Source organism: Gossypium hirsutum, chromosome A08, assembly GCF_007990345.1.
Source record: "Gossypium hirsutum isolate 1008001.06 chromosome A08, Gossypium_hirsutum_v2.1, whole genome shotgun sequence".
NCBI lineage: Eukaryota > Viridiplantae > Streptophyta > Magnoliopsida > Malvales > Malvaceae > Gossypium > Gossypium hirsutum.
Genome location: NC_053431.1, coordinates 116811436 through 116825661, shown reverse-complemented (window position 1 = coordinate 116825661; position 14226 = coordinate 116811436). Strand labels below are relative to the sequence as shown.

General features: G+C 31.1%; 1 protein-coding gene across 1 annotated transcript; it reads right to left on the bottom strand.

The window, feature by feature from the left end:
• Positions 1-12040: 12040 nt before the first annotated feature.
• On the bottom strand, positions 12041-13846 carry LOC107926935 (geraniol 8-hydroxylase). Its single transcript, XM_041074879.1, has 2 exons — positions 12810-13846; positions 12041-12721 (listed from the first exon to the last, which is right to left on the bottom strand). The coding sequence occupies exons 1-2, from the start codon at positions 13446-13448 to the stop codon at positions 12116-12118; spliced, it is 1245 nt and encodes a 414-aa protein (XP_040930813.1). The 5' UTR covers positions 13449-13846; the 3' UTR covers positions 12041-12115.
• Positions 13847-14226: the final 380 nt, after the last annotated feature.

Here is a 14226-nt window from a genome sequence, read left to right as displayed (position 1 = left end):
TTAATTTGTTTTAAGGCCTATGCCCTAGCTCTACTACATACACTTATTTGCAATTCTACCTTCAAATCCTCGTTTGCAAGCCTTTACATCTAAACTAGCTTTAATTGAGGTAACACTCTTAACTTTCCAAGAAAATGCCTTCCAACAAACTTGTAATTGGCTCGACTATTTCAAAATGTCACAGAACATTGGTGCTTATTCAAAAAGGTCTTAATCTTGAAAAATCCATTAGTACTATCCTTAGTAGCATATATAAGAAAAGGATAACTAGCATATTTACACTTAGCTCCTGTCCTAAACTTCTCGTTCCTAATGTACTTAATATCAATTCTCTTAGCTATGGCATAAGCTGCTAAAGCATTCTTGAATTGAGTATTATTAGTAAAACTCATTCCAAGCTAGAATCTAGGTACTGTGACCAATGTATCAAATAAGACAATTCTCCCTTTCTTACAAGCTAACCTACCATTGAATCAGTTTCACAACTATCCAAATCAGAAGATCCCAAATACTCAATGTCATCCCCACTAAACCTATTAAAATATGCTTCTACATCATTTTATTTTCCTACCATTTTTTCTATCTCTCAATTTCACTAATGACTCTCACTCTCTCTCTCTCTAGGGCTCAATTATATTATCTTCATTAACCCTTATACCGTTAACATAATTAGACCCATCAACCCTACCTGTCTCTTTGGTACACTAATAAAATCAATTATATTATTTTCATTTGCCTTTGGCTTAAATCACTTATCTCAATTTCTATACTATGCAATAAAGGCTCAGAATCTACATCAATTGGTGCACTAATCAAATCCACGTTTTACTCTACAAAAACAACCATTTACAAGCCTACATTTAATACTAAAAAATTACAAACAACAATAAAATGAGTTCCATAAAATAATAACAATATATGCAATACATGTGTATAGTAAATTTCAAATGAAAAAAAATGTTCCTTGACTTGTCTACAATCACAGTCAATAATATCAATTCACTTAGAATTCACTCCCAAAAAAAAAAAAAGATGTGTTGTCAAAGAAATTAAAAAAACATTACTTATTCAAAATCAAAATGAGTTCCAAATCGTATTATAGCTCTGAACCATATCAAGGAAAACTTATCAGCACATGAACTCAAATTCAAAATCTCTCAACTTGATTTCCCTATTTAGATATTTATTTTGAACCCTCAAATCAATTTTGAATACTCATAAAACAATTTTCAAAGAAAATCTAAAAAGAACTTTTCATCCATTATCAAATTCCTTAAAACAAATAAAAAAAAATCTAACCCAAATAAAAAAACACAATTTAAAATTAGGGGTGAGTATTCGATCTAGTCGAGTCGAATTGAGTCAAAAAATTCCAACTTAGTCGATTTGACAAATCCTATTTTAGCAACCAACCTAATTTGAATTTTTTTTTTAAATCGAGTCAAACTGAATCAGAAAATTTCAAGTTGAGTCAAGTCGAATTAACAAATCTTATTATTTATACTCAATGTTTCTTTTACGTGGACCGATTATTTTACTAGTAGACGAAGTACAAGCTTTTAGATTAATTTTGAGTAAAGAAAAAAGGAGAGTGGGGTGATTCGGGAAGGAAAGTAAGACTAATGGGTAATCATTTATCAAAATAATGTAGTTTTACCTTTTAACTTTAGAAAAATTAAACATTTATCAAAACGACGTAGTTTTGCCTTTTAACTTGATAGACTTTTAACTTTAGAAAAATTAAACATTTATCAAAACGACATAGTTTTGTCTATTTTTATTTGGATTTTTCTTTAACTCGAATTAGGGGTGAGCATTCGATTGAATTGAATGAAACCGTTTGAGTTAAATCAGAAAAATTAATAATGTTAAATTACAATCTTGTACAAAATAACTATTTCCATGTTAGAACACAAAAATTTGAAATAATATATATTTGAAAACTTTTTTAAATCAAAATAAAAAAGAAAAAAATATATATTTATATGTTAGTATCATAAGCTTGAATCATTAATCACTTATTTAGATTCCAAAATTATTATTTTATTACATTTTTTAATATATTTTTAGAATTTTTTAAAAAATTTATAATTTTTTTGAAAATATAAATTTTATAATTTCTATAAATATTTTGAATTTTAAAAATTATTTTCAAATTTTGAAAATTACTTTGATTTTTTTTTGTACTTTTTTGTTAAGAGAGAGACCAATTTGCTCATTTTCAAAATTGATAGGGACCAAAACGGTATGTATACTAATTTGTTATTTGAATTATTCGAGTTACTCGAATTGTAAAAATTCAACTTGACTCGAACTCGAAATCCGAAATTTCTTATTGGAGTTGACTCAAATAATTTGAATAACTCGATTTGACTAATTTGAAATTTGAATTTTTTTATTTTTTCGAATCGAATCGAATTTTGCTCACCCCTATTTAAAATAACAACATATTTCGGGTTTCAAATATTGAAAACATGATATTTCAACAGAAAAATACAATTTATTCCTTCAATGGTTAACAAAAAAATCATAAATAAAAATTAATAAAAAAGGGCTTATAAAAAGAAAAAGAGATTTTCAAATAAAATAATTAGTAGACCCATTCAAGATGAAATACAAACCTTATTTGATATTGATATCTTTCTTTGAATTTAAAGAAATCTAAAGAAGTTGAATGATTTAGTTGTTGTATGGTTTAGGGTTTAGTTTTTGAAAGAAAACGCGACTAAGATTTTGTAAAGAATTTCCCAAAAAGGAGATTAATTTTTAATTAAGAAATTAAAATTAAAATTTTTTTATGTATTTTCCACGTTTGAAATTGTGATGGTTTCATACACCATGTGTCAGACTCAGCCACACATTGTCTATGTGTGCCACCTCATAAAAAAATTAACATCGTTACAGCATGTTTGGTTGGGTGTATTGGCTATGCCAATACACCCCTAATCGATGGGCCCCACTTAATCCCCATTTAATCTGTTGTTTGGTTGGTTGTATTACCATTACGTCCCAAATCTGTTCCTTCCCTAATACACCCGGTCCCGTAATAGCTATTCCCCCCATCCAGCGCCGATTAGAGAATCCTTACCCCATTTCTTATTTTCGTTTCCTTTTTCTGCCCTCATAGATTTCTGCTTCTTCTTCCATCGGCATTGCAGATCTATCCTCATTTCTTCTGCTTTCATAACAAATCCTCAACATTGTTTCATCGGAGGCCGATTTCAGGTATGAATCTTTGCTTCAACATTGTCTTCGGCTTTCTCTGTTTTAATTTTTCTCTCATTTATTCGTTTTTTTCGTTTGGGTTTTGTTTGAATGCAAGCTTTTGTTCCATGGATTTGTTATCTCAATCGGCTGACACTTCATCAACGCTCTCTTTAGGGTTAGTTTCATCTTTGCCGCAGTTTATACTGGGTTACTATTGCCCGGAGATAGGATCATGGGATTGGATACTCCATCAGGAGGGAATACCAGTCATGGGTATTATACCCCACATGGTATAAAAGTATCTTCTGCTTCAATTTTCTTTGAGAGTTTGCCATATAAAGTGAATCCACAAACTGGGTATATAAATTATGAGAAGTTGGAATAGAGGGCGCATGATTTTAGGCCTAAGATATTGATTTGTGGTGGTAGTTCGTATTCGAGGGAATGGGATTACGGAAGGTTTCGACAGATTGCGGATAAGTGTGGTGCTGTTTTGCTTTGTGATATGGCTCAAATCAGTGGACTTATTGCTGCTAAGGTCTGCAAGCTGTGAAGAACTGTAATTATTTGATAGGTTATTTGCTTTATGTGTTGCACTAAGGCTTTATTCATGATTTATAACTTCTGAAATATACCTGTTTATCCTGAAAGTTTTGGTATTCATGTGGTAGAATTTGCCAATTTTCCTGAAAGTGTTGTTGCTCTTGCAAGAGAAAAGGCTACTGAATTGGAAGATTTCTCACCGATTTCAATCATTTCAACTGGTGCTGGACAAGAGGTTTGGCTGTTTTTTTTTTGTTATAATACTTGTCACAAGGCTATAATATTCCTGCATTCTGGTTCTGGACATGCAAAGCCTTTTGTTTAGATGATTTTCCTGCTTCAACTATGGTGTTTGGACTCCAGCTTCTTTTTGTCTTTTCTTTGGATGGACCAACTTCGCCTTCTGTTGTTGGATGCCTCCCTTAAATTAGTTAATAGCATTGATATTACTTGCATCAATACAGTTGGTAGGACATAGGACTACTATTATAACTTGCCTTCCAGTGGACCATCCATTCATTTCAAATATGATGTTCATATCTGTTGCCGTTTGCTCCGAATGTTGTAGCTAAAGATAAAAAATTGGCATTACCTAAGGAGAGGTGATCGGTGTCTCTGGTAGCATTTCTCATTGCTTAAATTCATAAAATTAATAACACAGTAGACCATGTTGAGAAAGGTGATGAAGCCGATTGTTTTTCATTGTAGCACATATATTTGAGTTATATATGTATATAGTTTAGCTCTTATTCTAGAATTAGTTTGCTGTCATCAGTTGGAAAATTGCCTATGCTTTTGAAAAGGAGCTTTGATATGCCCTTTTCATCTAGAACAGTAGTTGCTTGGAATTCTAGACTTGCAACTTTTATTTCTTTTCCTGAAGTATTCATGGCTGGCCTTTTTTTGGTATATCTCCGGATACGAGTTTGAAGATGTCTCAAAAAACTTAAAAAACTGAACATACTCGAGTACGAGTAGCATATCTTGCAAATGCGACTCTATGGTACTCTTATTTATATGTGTAGTTGGTGATGTTGAAATGGATGACTCATTAATATATCAGAAAGTTAATCGGTTACTACAATGTTTAGCTCTTTCTTAGTATTTTGAATTTGCCTATGTGTATAATGTGTCAACTGATGCTACTGGTGTAGAACTTAAGGCTAAAACTAAATTTTATATGATTTCTTCCAAGAGTTGAATAAGATGAAATTACTTTTTTTTAATCTTTGCTTCTTCTTTGCTGGAATTTACTTTTTTTTATTTGGAAATTATTTGTTTGGTTGTTAAGAAAGGAAGGGAAACTAAATCATGATATATGTATATATTTGTTTGGATAAATCATGATAGTTTGTTTTTTTTGTTATGTTGTTTAACTTAGTTATTTGGTGCCAGAGCTGAAAACCCGAATCAAGAAGTACTTTGAAGGGGATGAAGAGGCACTCCCTTCAGTTCTTGAGGCCATTTTGCGTAGAAAGTTAGCTGGGAAGCATGAGGAGACCGATGATGAATTGATGGATGAATTGGAGGTGCAACCACGAGACAATGTGGATGATGAAGAGTTCGAGTCAGATTTTGATAATTTGTACTCGACTGATGAAGAGATACTTGCAATGTTTTTGATGAAATAAAGTGTGGATAGAAAACCTGTTAATACTTGCAATGTTTGTCCATAATGTTTGTAAATGAGAAAATGACCCTAGTCTACATCATTTCTCAAAGCCTGCGATTACATGTAAATGTCACTAGAAAGCTGTTGCTAAGGCTTAAGAATCTGTTTTATGAGTCAGTGTTGGTTGTTTCAAGTTCACTTTAATGTCACTCTGTTTACTGCTTTATAGTTTAACTTTTGTATGGTAAGTGATTTGTATACTAGTTGTTTTTCTTGAATATGCATGCAGAACTTATATATTAGAAGTTACAAACACAGATTTGCTGCTTGATAACATATAGATCTTTTTTTTTTATAGTTTACCATGGTTGCTTTATGCCTATGTGATTGTTCATAGAAAAATTTTTTTGGAAGAAGCCTATGCTTGACATTTGTTTAATCCATGTTTTCTTAGCAAGTATCTACATTATTAATCTATATTATATAGTATTATATATTATGATTTTATTAAATTCATATAAGAATATTTAATATTAAGAATTTTATTAAATTATATATTTTTATTAAATTATATTTAATAATAATTATTTTAAATTATATTATATAGTATTATATATTATGATTTTATTAAATTCATATAAGAATATTTAATATTAAGAATTTTATTAAATTATATATTTTTATTAAATTATATTTAATAATAATTATGTTAAATTATATTTTATAGTATCATATATTATGATTTGAGTAAATTCATATAAGAATATTGATTATTAATAATATTATTAAATTATATATTTTAATTATAATATATTTAATAATAATTATGTTAATTTATATTTTATAGTATCATATATTATGATTTGAGTAAATTCATATAAGAATATTGATTATTAAGAATTTTATTAAATTATATATTTTAATTATAATATATTTAATAATAATTATGTTTAAATATGATTAAATTATTTATTATTGATATTAATAATCTTATTAAAATTTAAATAACAATAACAATAATCATTTACCAAAACAAATTTATGGTAAGGGTATTCTAGTCATTTTAGTTTTTTTCCATTATGCTATTACACCTCTATTCCATTCAACCAAACACAAGATTACTATTACGCCTCTATTCCATTACATTCAACCAAACAGTTGATTTGCTATTACACCTCTAATCCAATACACCTCTAATCCATTAAACCTCTAATCCAATACACCTCTAATCCAATACAGCGAACCAAACGTGCCCTTAGTGTTTTGGGTGATTTGTGTAACAATTGACAAGTTTAAGTACTGAATTGTATCAAATAAAAGTTTAAGTATTGAATTAGGAAAAAAAGTCAAATTCAAGTACCAAATCTTATATTAAGCCTTCATTAAAAATTTAATTCTACACTTTAATACAACTGCCCACATTTTATACTTAAAATAGTCTCTTCTTTTCCCTTGAAAAGACTATTAATGTTTTATGGGTTAGTTGCATCCCTTAAAAAAGATAACTAAGGTTAGTTAAAATCATTCAAATCAAGTTTATTCAATAAAAGATCTGTTAATTTTCTTGGTAAATGTCTATTACTCACACATGTCACCTTCTAGTTGCAACATTTGTCCTTTTTTTTTCATACTTCACTTTTTATTCTTTTCTAATGTTTTTTTTTCTTTCATAGTAAATCAAAAGAGTTAATTACACCAAACATCTCCAAACTATGACCCTCATTCTAAATTGGTCCCTAAATTTCAAAACATTCTAATTACATCATTAAACTACCGATGCTATATCAATCAAGTCCTTCTATCACTGAAAATGCTAATTTAACTTATAAATGACACGTAAAATCTTATATAACATGATTTAAAATGAAAATTTTAAAGAAAAATAAAATGTTGCCACATAACTTTTAAAAATAAAAACTAAAAAATAAAGTAAAATTAAAGAGAGAGAGAGAGAGTGTGTGTGTGTAAGTGAATGATAGTTTTTGTAAAAGCTTTGACAACCTTAAAACCAATATTTTTACAACATTTATTTTTACAATATTCATTTTTCTTTAAATTGTTCATTTTAAATTATGTCACATAAAATCTGACATCTCATTTTTACCTTTGTCACCATTTTCATTTCTATCTTTTTAGTGGTCTCCCCACCATTGCCTATCTCTTTAGTCTTGGAAGACTCAAACTTGTCTTTCCTCTGACCAAGCTTGATAAAGGATTCTGCCTCGGTCATGGATACAATAAGCTTAGTGATACGTTGTCAATGCAACTTTTACTTCGCCTAAGGCTTCAACCTATCTCTAAACCAGTAGAAAGTTTCTTTCTCAGTCAGGTCAATGTTTGAAGTATCAATTCACTTAAGTCTTTGACATACTCCCAAAAAGTACCTTATTGCGTAAACTGATACAACTTAGCCTGAGCCTCCTCCTCAACATACTGCGGGTAAAACTACTTTTTTAGTCCTTTTAGGAACTCCTCTCGAGTCCAATTTTGGTACCACCTCATTTCTCATCTATGGACTTCTGACGCCACCATAAAAAAGCGACATTAGTAAAATATATTGTAGCAGTATTTACCTTAGTGGCATCATCCTCGATGCCTACCGCACGAAAGTATTATTCTACTCCCAGAGAAAATTGTCCATATCTCTTGTGAACATTGTCCCATTGAACTCTTTCGGCTTAGGGAATCCACTTTTCACTGTTTAGGGACTACAATCAACATCTATTTTCCCACGGCAGCTCTGCATAGAGTAAGTTTTTCCTCGAGCTCTTCAATTTTTGCGATCATGGCCTCAGTTTCCCCCTTCAAATCCACGATCATCGCTTTAAGAGCAATATCCTTCTTAGACAGCTTCTTGTCTAATCATCCATGGCGACATTAATGCCATCTCTCATTGCACCCCGGTTGGAACTAATAACCTCTGTCACAAAGTCCCTGAGTTGCTCTCTCAACGAGTCTAACTCACCGATGCATCCCTCAACTACCTTGAGTGCTTCCTTCACACCACCCATGGATTCCTCGAGATTGGTCACCCTACCTTCCAAAGCCGATAGCATATCCCTTAATATATTATTTTTCCTAGACCTCCTACGAGTCTCTATCGAAACATTCTGCTCGTCTCCTCCTTTCATCATCTTAATTGGTGCCTTCGAACATTGGCTCTAATACCAGCTGTCACGGGGCTAAATCTTTAGTCTAGTAGACCGCGCAGCCTTAGGCGATTCTTTGGGTTCAAATCTTGCCTAAGTCAGCCTACTTTTGAAAAATGAGAATTCTTGTAGAAATTCTCTAAGACATAAAAGCAAAACGGAAGTAAACTCGAAAGACAAAATAAGCTACGAACTAACAGAGAAAGCCACAGAAAAATAGCACACACCAAGTATTTGAGTAAATTCTCTCAATAATATTCAATTACTATGAAGGATTGCAAATGAGTGAATATAAATGAAGAGTAAGACCTCTATTTTTAGTTGAGTTCCCCCAAAACCAATGGTACAGATTAAGTTACATCGACTATCGAGATCAGAGTGTATCTACAATTGAGAGTCCTGAGGGATTTAAGCTCTATAAAAACTTATCCTTTTAGGATTTACACTATTTAACATGATAACTCTAGTTGTTCTAGAGTGTTTCACTGCACTACCAAGGCTTCAAGTAGATAGGCTTCTGGAAACATGAAAATATATAGACTTTTTCATGCCTTTTTTAACTCAAAATCATGCAGTTTCGTAATAATTCTTGTTGAAAAATATAATTATAAAATAATTAAATTGTACTTAAATTATTAACATAATTAATTTTGATTAATTTTATAATAAACTTTCATAAATTTTTATTTATTTTCAACATATTTGCACAAAGGGTGAAATTTGGCTTAGCAGACACTGCTAGAAGCTCAAAACCGTGAATACTTATACATAATATAACTAATTTTAATTTTTCAACATATTTGCACAAATGGTGAAATTTTTGATTTATTTTCAAGCATATTTGCACAAAAGGTGAAAATTAGCTCGGCAGACATATTTGCATTAAGATGAATTAATTTTTCGGCCTAAGATGATCCAAATTATGAATATTAATACATAATATAATTAATTTTAATTTTTATCCAATTTATTTTGGGTTAAATAATTATTATTAATTATATTATGGAAAGGAGACCCAATTGTGCTATAACGAAAGATTGATCCAACTGAGCAATCAGACTGTCCAAACCCATCCTAAATGCTGATCCAATTAGCTCAAATTAATTGATTTATTGACTTACAAATCAGCCCTTGAAATCTCCTTGAAATCGCATTTAAACCCCTCCACTTATTATGCTTTTATAAATTTGCCCCTAACTAAATATAGCAAGTTGAAATCTTCCACTTGTGCATGAGTGGTGGCCGGCCATGGGGGGAGTTAATGGCTGTTAATTATTTGCTATTTTTAGCGGCCACTCCCATCTATAATTACCCCCTTCACCTATTCATTCAACACACCTTTCATTCCACATCTCTCTCTCTTTTACTCACTTTCTCCCTTCCAAAACCTCCATTTGTTTCCCATTTTTCCCTTCTATTTCCATTGCTGATTTCCCTATTGGAAAAGAGCCTTCAACCACCTTGGGTTGTAGTATTCAAGTGCTTATAGAAGCCGTGGAACAATAAGAACGAACGGAGAAGGAGAGGAGCAAACTAGTCTGGCTTCGGAGAAACACGGGATCTGATTCTAGTTTTCTATCATTTAACTTTCCTTGTCGTTGTTATGAATATGTCTATGAATATTTTATGTTTTTATTCTAAATTTAATTAACATGGCTTAAATTTAATTTGTGTTAGGTGATTGTATTTCGTCTACTTAAGTTATTAAAATCATGTTTGTGTTGTGATTAAACTGTACATTAGTCTTGCATAACTTGCAAGATTATTGTGATTAAACTGTTTCAATATAGGAATATATTGTTACTTCACTTAATCTTTTACTTGCTTATTAAAATTGATTAATTGTTTGAATTGACATGGTAATATGTTAAAGAGATTAGTTAATTTTGTAAGTCTGCATGTGCTATAGTTAACAAATTACCAAGATGCCATGAATTTATTCGTAACAACATGAACATTGTTTTAGTAATATTAAGTTAAAAAATGTAATTGATCTAACACAATTATGTCATATTGATTCAGCAATCGTGCATTAGAATTTCTACCCTTTAATTTTCTTAGTTAAAATCTAGTTTTATTAAACCCTTTTTCAAAACAAACGATTTTCCATCACCAAAGTATTTTTAATTGCATTTCATAAATATTTTCTTACACAGTCCCTCTAGGTACAATAACTCGACATTTACTTGTCGTTTTATTTCTTCTTGTGATTGTGTACACTTGCACATTTCCATCGTTCCAGCTTTCCATGAGTCAGGCTAATTTATGTTGGTCAAATGAGTACCATTTAATAAGTTGATCTCTCTAAGACATTCTGTGCACAATGGTCTTGGGCTTTGATCTGTGACCTGTGAAACTTACATTTATAAGTTCAAAATGCATATATTATAACATTCTCATGAATACTAAAAAAAAAAGTGACGGATTTTATCACCAATAAAGTTTGAGGATTTTTCGAACTTGGTATACGTACTTGTACATACACTTGTATCCTTGGTATCAAGATTCTTGCTCACTAAGCTTCAATGACAATGGAGAAAGTTGTTTAATCCATATATATCTAATATATGTGTTGTGGCAGATATATTTTGGTTGTTGACGAAACGAACCTTTGTTGAGTTCAAATGTGAATGTTTGCTCCCAGACATGACTTGATAGTGAATAGGTACGCATGATTTTTATGTGATTGATGTTGTCATTGCCCACAATGTTTGAAAAACATGAATAAAATACAAAATAATTTGATAATAACTTTTCATCAAGTAAGTTTCAATTATTGCTCTTCAGTAGTTATAGATACAAATAATCAAAACATGTTTCAAGGGGGGACGAGTAGTTTGGGTCCATGCTGAGGTTGAAGGATCGGGACGGCTAATCATCAAGAAATCTGGGTGAAATCGGGGAGCTGACTACGCGTCTAAGTTGGTATGTGTATTTATATCCTTGGTACCAATACTTTAGTTCACATAATTTATGAGCAGTGGAAAATATTGTTATATATATATATAAGATGTATTGTGGCAATAATTTATGTGATTAATGAATGCTAGCATTGCCCACAATGTTTGAAAAAAAATGAAAGATAATCTAAAATAATTCTATAATAACTTACTATTAATAAAGGGTGTGTCTGATAAATCATTGAAAATGAAAGTTTTCAACATTTAATACTTTAAATATGTTTGATAACCATTTTTATTTTTTTATTATGAATTTTTTTTAGAAAGTGTTGAATAAGATAAGTAGATAGGTAGATAGTTATTACTTAATCTAAAAAATATTAAATTAATTTTATTTTATTAAAAAATTAAAACAAATTATCCTTCTCTTAAAAGAAAGACATATTTAAATTACTATATTTATCTTTCACCGAAAACAATCCAAAATATATAAAATAATATATTAATAAGATTAAAATTAAAAATTAATATTTACTTTTATCTAACAACATAATTATATTTAATATTTATATTTACTAATTTATCAAACAATTTTCTAATATAAATTTAGCTCTCATAAAATTTAACAGTAAAATTCAATACTTAACTTTTCTATTACTTAAATTTTTCAAAAGTTATAGATAAAAATATACAATAAATTATTATTAAATCGAACGAGGGATAACTTTTAATGGTTGAGTTTTCTGTAAAATAAGACCGTACGTTTCATCCATGTTTAAACTTTGAGGTGTGACTCCATCTTCAAGTTCCCAATCAAATGAATGAATAAGTGTACCCAGCATTAAGGGCAACATTCTAATGGCCAATTGTAATCCAGGGCAAATTCGTCGCCCTCCCCCAAATGGAATCAATCCAAAGTTCGTTCCTTTAACATCAATTTCTGATTCTATGAACCTCTCTAAACTAAACAATTCAGGCTCCTCCCAGAAATTAGGATCTCTGCCTATAGCCCATGCATTGATCAACACCTGTGCACCCTTTGGAATGACGAATTCGTGAATCTTGATATCTACTTCAGCTTTTCGAGGAAGTAAGAAAGGAACTGGAGGATGCAATCTCAACGTTTCCTTGACAATTGCTTGCAAATAAGGTAAACGAGTAACATTAGATTCCTCCAGTACGTTCCCTTTGCCAATTATTTGTTGTAGTCCTCTTCGGACTTCCTGTAAAGCTTTTGGGTTATGGAGTAATTCCGCCATTGCCCATTCCAGTGTACTTGTAACTGTATCCGTTCCTGCAGTGAACAAATCCTGTTTCACAAATTCTTACCGAGTTATGGACTAAAAAAAAAAAAAAAAAGGAAGAAAACAATTGAGAGGCTGAAGAGAGAAAAAGTACAAAAAACAAATGTTTTATCAGATTTCTGTCAAGCTCTTCGTTATCATCTTCACTGATTTGGAGAAGAGTATCCAAAAAATCTTGAGCTGGTATATAATCATTCATCTTTCTCAACTCCAACCGCTTATCAATCTCTTTATCAAAAATATTCATCATCTTCTTAGAATGAATTGCCATGCGACGCCTTATGCCTTGCAAGTCAAGTTTAGCTAGAGTAGGAAAAAGATCACCAAAATTGGCTTTTCCCAACTCTTCCTTGATAACCTGTAAAATTTCTCTGAATTCCAGGGCAGTATTAGAAGAAGAGTCGGCATAATCGACGGAGAAAATAGTATTGGATATAAGATTAAGCGTAGTTTTGAAAGCAACAGTGGATATCTCTATCGATTCTCCGATGCGGGAACTATCACCAACATCAGCAAGGAGTTGTTCTATTTTGTTACGCCGCAAGTGTTGGTTAGCGTCAAGTTTCTGACTAGCGAAAATGTGCAAGTTGCAGATTTTCCTAAGATTTCTCCATGTGGTTGAAACAGGCATCCAAGCTATTCCGGCTTCGTGGTGATGAAGGGCATGAAGGGCATCAGGAACGGTTCGATTACAAGATATTGCGTCATGCGTTTGGAGGATTTCTTTGGCCATGGTTTCAGATTACAAAACTATAGTAGTGGTTTGGCCAAATTTCACAGTCATGATGTCCCCATGAACCTTTGCAAGTTCTGCAAGGGTCCTATGGGGTTTATCACCAAGCTGGAAGAGGTTTCCGAAGATTGGAATTGCAGGTGGACCAGGTGGAAGCCTGTTGGTTCTTCCCAATTTCCTTGAGAGTTGGAACAAGAACAAGAACAAAACAAGGCACACTAACCAACTGAAAGTATCCATCCTTTGTTGTGGAAATCTAATCCGTAAGGAAAAGATTACCCTAATTTTTTAAATTGTAGCTGCATTCTTTTATCTAAAGTGAAATCATTTCATGTTATAGCATTTAAGCATCATCCCTTGACTATTTTATTTTTGAGCAGCCACCTAACTATTTTATTTTTTAGCAGCCCGTTGGCTATTTTATTTTATAGCATCCTTATTTGAAAGTTGAAACTGAACAAGTTGAGTATTGCCAACAAGGGTGAGTAAAAATCGATTCGATTTAAAAAAATCGAAAAAAATTTAATTTTTGAGTTAATTGAATCGAGTTATTCAAATTATTCGAGTTAACTCGAATAACTCAATTCGAGTTTCGAATTCGAGTCGAGTTGAATTTCAGAATTCGAATAATTCGAATAATTCAAATAATAAATTGGTGTAAATACCCTTTGGTCCTTGTTAACTTTGAAAATAAGCAAATTGATCTCTCTCTTAATAAAAATTACCAAAAAAAACTTAAAATAATTTTCAAAAATGAAAAATAATTTTTAAAATTCAA

What these genes read in the sequence shown, in the direction of transcription:
- LOC107926935 (XM_041074879.1), bottom strand. Translation starts at nt 13,448, where the DNA reads ATGGCCAAAGAAATCCTCCAAACGCATGACGCAATATCTTGTAATCGA. An exon ending in TGATAAAACATTTGTTTTTT is followed by an intron (nt 12,722 to 12,809) that starts GTACTTTTTCTC and finishes TTTGTGAAACAG; the next exon opens with GATTTGTTCACTGCAGGAAC.